General features: G+C 39.9%; 1 protein-coding gene across 2 annotated transcripts in view; it reads right to left on the bottom strand.

Moving 5' to 3' along the window:
• Positions 1-1609: 1609 nt before the first annotated feature.
• aacs (acetoacetyl-CoA synthetase) overlaps positions 1610-6000 on the bottom strand; it is a 59751-nt gene continuing 55360 nt past the window's right edge. The window contains exons 13-18 of one of the 2 annotated variants that reach the window (XM_034118191.1): positions 4800-4913; positions 3819-3944; positions 3608-3677; positions 3459-3517; positions 2958-3160; positions 1759-2838 (exon numbers count right to left, since the gene is read on the bottom strand). In XM_034118191.1, the coding sequence (XP_033974082.1) occupies positions 2701-2838; positions 2958-3160; positions 3459-3517; positions 3608-3677; positions 3819-3944; positions 4800-4913 (710 nt within the window). In that variant the 3' untranslated portion in view covers positions 1759-2700. Of the gene's footprint in view, positions 2839-2957; positions 3161-3458; positions 3518-3607; positions 3678-3818; positions 3945-4799; positions 4914-6000 lie in introns of both variants that reach the window. The other variant, XM_034118192.1, reaches the window with a different exon arrangement.

Genomic DNA, 6000 nt, shown 5'->3' with positions numbered 1-6000 from the left:
GTATCAGTATGTTGTTACTTCGGCATCATTTTGAAACGTGTATTACAATTAAATCACGGTCAAATATGTTCATCTTGTTGTAGTTGTAGCCCCCTTGCCAGCGATTCTCTCCCTAGTTTAGCAAACTCAGCCCGACTCAGCCCTGTTTGTTGGCCCCGATAGAACCACGATTTTGTCGGGCCAGAAAAAAAGTGAAAAAGTAGCCACGGGCCGGAACTAGGCATAGTGGAAACGCAACCAAAAACGGGCCCGGCACGACACGGCACGCTTAAACCGCGCTCCGTGCCATGGTGGAAATGCGCCATAAATGGTCACTGGCGGCCCCCAATGTGCAGCCAATAGGGGAAATGACGACAGAACAGCTAAAAAAGACATCTCACACCGTGTCAGATTTTGGTTATTTTGGGGAGGTCGAGATAAATCATATTGTTTGGTGGATGCAGTTTGAACCAGAGTAGCAGCATGGAGGTCGGATCGTCACCAAAATAAATAAATAAGTGGTCCGAAAAAAGTTAATGACAAAGAAAATACACATAGCCTTCCTCAGGCAGTGTGTTTGTCCCGGGGACAGGAGACACCCCCTTGATGAGAAACTCTAAGAAATGATCGGGGAATCCCTCCGGAGTGGAGTCACGGCCTCAGTTTAAAGTAATTATATCCTTCTGTTTACTGCATCATTTATGAGAATACATTTCTTAACGAGAGAACATAATCGAGGGGTGATCAATAACATTTCCGTATTTATTTATTTATCCAAGTTATGTTTTTGTGTGCACTGAGGAGTCTCAAACAGGCGTTTGTTAAATCATTTTAAGATTGGCTTCAATCAATTTGTGAAAATGAATTCTTCATATATGATAAATGAGAGGGAACATTTTATTTATGGTATTATTTCCACATATTTCTCTCCATTCTTCCTTCTGCCAACGGTGTCGCAGTTTCTCGTCTCTCCCGTTTTTGTGCTTAGTGCGTACGCATGGGTCAGAGTTTGCGTGGAGAACCGCACATTTTCCCGTCAAGTTTGTTTTTTATAAATCGCAAACAGTGCGTACGCACCGTTTATAAATGAGGATCATTAAAATATTGCCCCACAGTGCTAAAAGTGGACAAAACTCCACAGGATACCATAAAGAGGAACATGTATTAAGTCTACACAGTGAATATGACATTGAAGATGAACTGCAGAATTTTAGACATGGTTTAAAAATGTGAGACTTGGCCAAGAACCATAAGAAACGACACAAAGTCCAGCAGGAATACTAACCCTGTATCAGCATAAAACCCTACATTTCCCCCTATACATCAATTGCTTCTCTGATATGTATCTGTGAGTTTAACACAAATCACATCTCGCCAGGTTTTTTTCCAACAGGAAATGGAACCAGTGATATTTTGTATTGTTCACTGATAATGCTGAGTAGTGATACAGGTGACCTTTAACACTGCAGCTCATCTTTGATATCATTAACTAGCCTTCAGGCATTGCCTTACGGGATTAGGACAATTTTAATAATTCAACCAGGGTAGTCACCTTCAGTATATAATTGAGTTATTCTGATTTATTATTGTTGTTTGTATTTTCTATTTATTATTGAATAAACACTTTACAAAAGGTTTGGGATATTTAATTTTTGTTTGTATCCCTAGGGGGTTAAAAAAACAGAATCTTACAATTGAATTTCGAATACCTGCCAAACAAACAAACAAACAACCAAATACATCACTAAGCTTTGCAATGTACAAAGCAAAATCAGGCTGTTCTGAAGTAGGGAACACATTTTTATTTTGTTATGAACAACAATGAAATAACAATAAGAGGCTTTTATGGTGTTAACCTTTGCTCACTTTCACAACACACTTGACATACTGACTTGTTGATCATTTCCTGCCTTGATGTACCGAGCGGAATGAAAGAGACAATGGTTACAAAGTCAAATTATTTTTCAAGGATTTTAACATGTTTTATTTAGGCTTGGAAAAGTTCAGTAGGTTTTCATTTAAATCTAAAATCTCCTGACATGTTAGAACCCTTTACATCTGAGACTCATTTGATTAACAGTAACTTCAAAATGCATAATTATAATGTTATAACATCATTTAACAGTCTGACAAATATATACCCATATATATACATTCAATAAAGTACTACACACCACGTAACAATGATATGATATTAATCCCAGGTGTTTGTGTGCGACTTTATCTGCACACATCCATGGATTTTAAGTGTAGGAACCAACACTCGGGTTAAGCAGGTGACACAGGGAGATATGGCTCCTCACTGGCTCATAGCATCTAAATTACACTTCTCCATTATGGTGGTTTTAGAGCATGAGCTTATTCCCAAGTACTGCTGTGCACATCATATTACATCAGGCATCCAACATTCTCCTTCACAGCATGGTAGACTAAGAGCAGCTGCTGAATCACTTGATTACAATCTAGCCAATGGAGCAGTACGACTCTTCTTTCTGATACCACAGACTTATTTACATATTTGTATCAAGTTTACATTTTCCGACATACATATTTAATCTTTTTGTTATTCCCTGTACAAAGATCAAGGTGGCTTCCTTTCCAAACACTCCCTGCGATGCACTTTGCATATCTCCCTGCATCTGTAAATATGAATGAAGTTAAATTAAAAGCTAATGTCAGGTGGTTATATTTTCTTCTCTCCAGCTCAGTGAAGCCTCATCTCTAAAAGTGCTGCAGTTCAGGAATGTTCTTGAAGAGATCCAGTGAATCTGGGTTGGAGAAAGTGCCTCTTTGCGCCACCTCCCGGCCAGCAATCACCTGTTTCACGGCCACCTCCACCTTCTTTCCGCTGATGGTGTACTGCAGAGGGACGAAGAGAAAAAATGGCTGTCATTCAAGCTGGAACTGACTTTTATAGTTGTGACAGGATCATTTGACAGGTTCTCTGGTATCTGATTTGATGTTCATGTTTCTCTTACAGGAATGTCTCTGGTCTCCAGCATCAGAGCGGGGACGTGTCGGGCAGACAGAGCTTTTCGAATGGCTCCTTTAATCTTGCCCACCAACTCCGGGCAGAAGGGCTTACCAGATGCCATCTTTAAGAACAAAATAACTCGCTCTTCTCCGTCGTTATTGTACTGAGGAACGCAAAGACTGTCTGTCACCTCCTCGAACGCCTCCACTGCAGAGAGGAGAGGAAAGGGCAGAGTAGAAGACGAGGAGAAGAAGATGAGAGACGAGGAGAGGAGAGGAGGTAAGAGGTAAAGAGAGTGAGGGAGAAAAGAGAGTTTGACAGAGGCAAGAACAAACAGCAACAACTTCCAAACTAAGCACAGTATGAATAAATGTTGCCTTCAAACAAATGAACAAACTTCAAAAAATGGGATGATGGGAGGGAAAAATATTTTTTTCACCAACACAAAAACACAGTGTTCTTTCATCATATCATCCTTTCTTACTGTATATTGTTAAAGACTCACCAATGTTGTAGATTTCTGAGCTGCCAAATCGGACTCCGTTGGGGTTTAATGTACCGTCACTGCAGAAAAAACACAAGTTAAACATCTAAAAGACTAGAAATAAATCATGTTTGGTAGCTCTCCCAAGAGTGAAACGGTTAATGGCTGACCTTCTGCCCAGCATGACAATGCCTCCTGTCTTTGGGTTGATTTTACAGTAGTCTCCATGAGCCCACACCCCTAGGGAAAAAGAAAGTGGTGATATTAAAAACACATTAAACTAAATGTTGAATGCATTATATCCTATGAGTGTTTCCATTTCTGGGTTCTTTGTATATGTATACTGTCATTTCCTTTGTATTAAGATGTTTCTGTACTAACCAGGATATGTAGAAAAGTACGCTTTGTGGTATTTGCTCCTGTTCTCGTCATTCCAGAAGTGTGTTGGCTGGCAGGGGATCGGTTTCAAGCAGACGAGCTCCCCACTCTCCCCCCACACGGGCTTACCTGTCCACACACACACAGATTTCACAAGAAGAAACAATAAAGTTAGAGGCTTACAGATACACACACCTACACTTGGACACACACCTATGAACACACACATAAATCATTCTCCGATCAAAGAAAAGGAAACAGCTGGTAATGTATCCCCCACTCAGAGAAACTGATCACACAGACCACAGCTCCTCCCTCAGGATGGTGTTATAGACTTACAGGCCCACTCAAATAATCTCAAACTCTTCCTACAAAACTGCCTTTAAATTATCCCTCTATCCACCCTCCTTTGAGGTGGTGGAGACGTGCCAGTACAGCCTGCAGCGGGAGCAAAATCAATGAGAAAAACATAAAGGGCTTTGAAGACTCCCAGCAAGATGAAAATCTCTCCTTTTTCACATGGGCCATAATGGAAAAAAAAGTATTTCTTTAAAGTGTTAACCTATATTTACACGGGGAGAGTTCACTAATTACTCTTGCAATTTCAGCATGGCTAGCTTCAAATTCATGCCAATTCGTATGTACATCGACATATGGATGCAACCAAGTATAACTACAGTCTGATTCTGTTAGCTTCGAAGCAGTTCCAGAAGCAGATGGGAAGTTTGCTCAAGGGCATCCCAGCAGTTTTATGAATGGCTTCTGATTACATTTCATCATTAATATTCTTTTTAATTCCTTCTAGAATGCAAAGCCACTTTACAACAACTCAATGTGATCCCTAGACTGTTGCAAATATAGATTCAAAAATCCTCTTGATACACTTTTGGTTGAATAGAGAGAAAATCAATGGCTTTACATTTCTGAGCAATTTCAGCCACTCTGGAAACAAATACACACACCCATACACACACCATCTCTTACCATCAGGGCTCCAGGCTTCCACAGCAATGCCAAGGTTTCTGGTCTGGATCTCGCCACGGTACACTGGAACTGTTGGGTTCTGACCCATGAAACATGACACTATGTCTGTGCCGCCTGCGCAGGAGGAGAAAAGCAGACAAAGAGGGAGAGGTTTAGTGGCATGATGGTCTGAAATGAAAGGGAACATCTGCACCTTTAAAAAGTGTTTTGTTTTAAAGTGGTTGTAGTGTATTACACTGCCATCATTAACAACTTTTCCAGGAGAGGCTGTTTTCAAAAGGGTTCCAGTCGGATAATACTACAATGCCCAGCAACTGAACCCTATCCCTAACCCTAACACTAACCAGGTATTCTTCTCAGTAGGTGATGAAGACCAATACAGAGCTAATCATCATTTTGGAATTATAACAAGACATGATCATGAATGATAAACTTGCATCATGTCTACTGGATCTTTGATGATCTTTTGATATTATCCATAAAGATGTATTAAAGTAAACAGTATGTATATAGTGCATTTATCCAAAGTGTCTCATATTCACACACTTACACAGAGTGAGAGGTCATTGCAAGGCCCAGAGAGGCAGAGATTAAACCACCAACCCTGCATTTAATGGATGATTCAACCTCAAATTGCATGTTTGTTCCAAAACTCTAAATATATAGAAAATACTAAAATGTACCATAAAAGCTGGAGCAAAGCAAGGTCACATTATACAAATTAGAAAGAATATCTATGATTCATCGACAAACCTGGAAGTTAATAATCACATATATGTACTAATAATGTGAAAACATGTGTGGCAGTTCTTCACCCTACCCTTGATACAATCAATTAATTTAGCTTTAAGTTGAATAAAGCTGATATTATATATATTTCAAGAAATCAGTCTCAAACGGAAACAGATTTTTATACCAATGTGGTAAAGCAGGGGTGGGGAACCTTTTTCCTCTCAAGGGCCATTTCAATTTTTTCAACATCCTCCGAGGGCCGTACAAATGATTGACCTCTGCTTAAAAAAAACTAAAATCACAGCCCATTCATTTCGCCTTTCTTTCATGCTGTGCAAAGAAAAAGCAACCTCTTAATCCAGATATCTTACCATGACTCGCGCATGCATGCACGTGCACGGTTGTGGCATGACCACCAAAACAGAAAGATATGGATGGACACAAGATGTGTTTCCTATCCATGTGAACA

The sequence above is a fragment of the Trematomus bernacchii genome, unplaced genomic scaffold (genome assembly GCF_902827165.1).
Source record: "Trematomus bernacchii unplaced genomic scaffold, fTreBer1.1, whole genome shotgun sequence".
NCBI classification, from domain to species: Eukaryota; Metazoa; Chordata; class Actinopteri; order Perciformes; family Nototheniidae; genus Trematomus; species Trematomus bernacchii.
The sequence above is the reverse complement of the archived record's forward strand: the minus strand, read 5'-3'. Positions and strand labels throughout refer to the sequence as shown.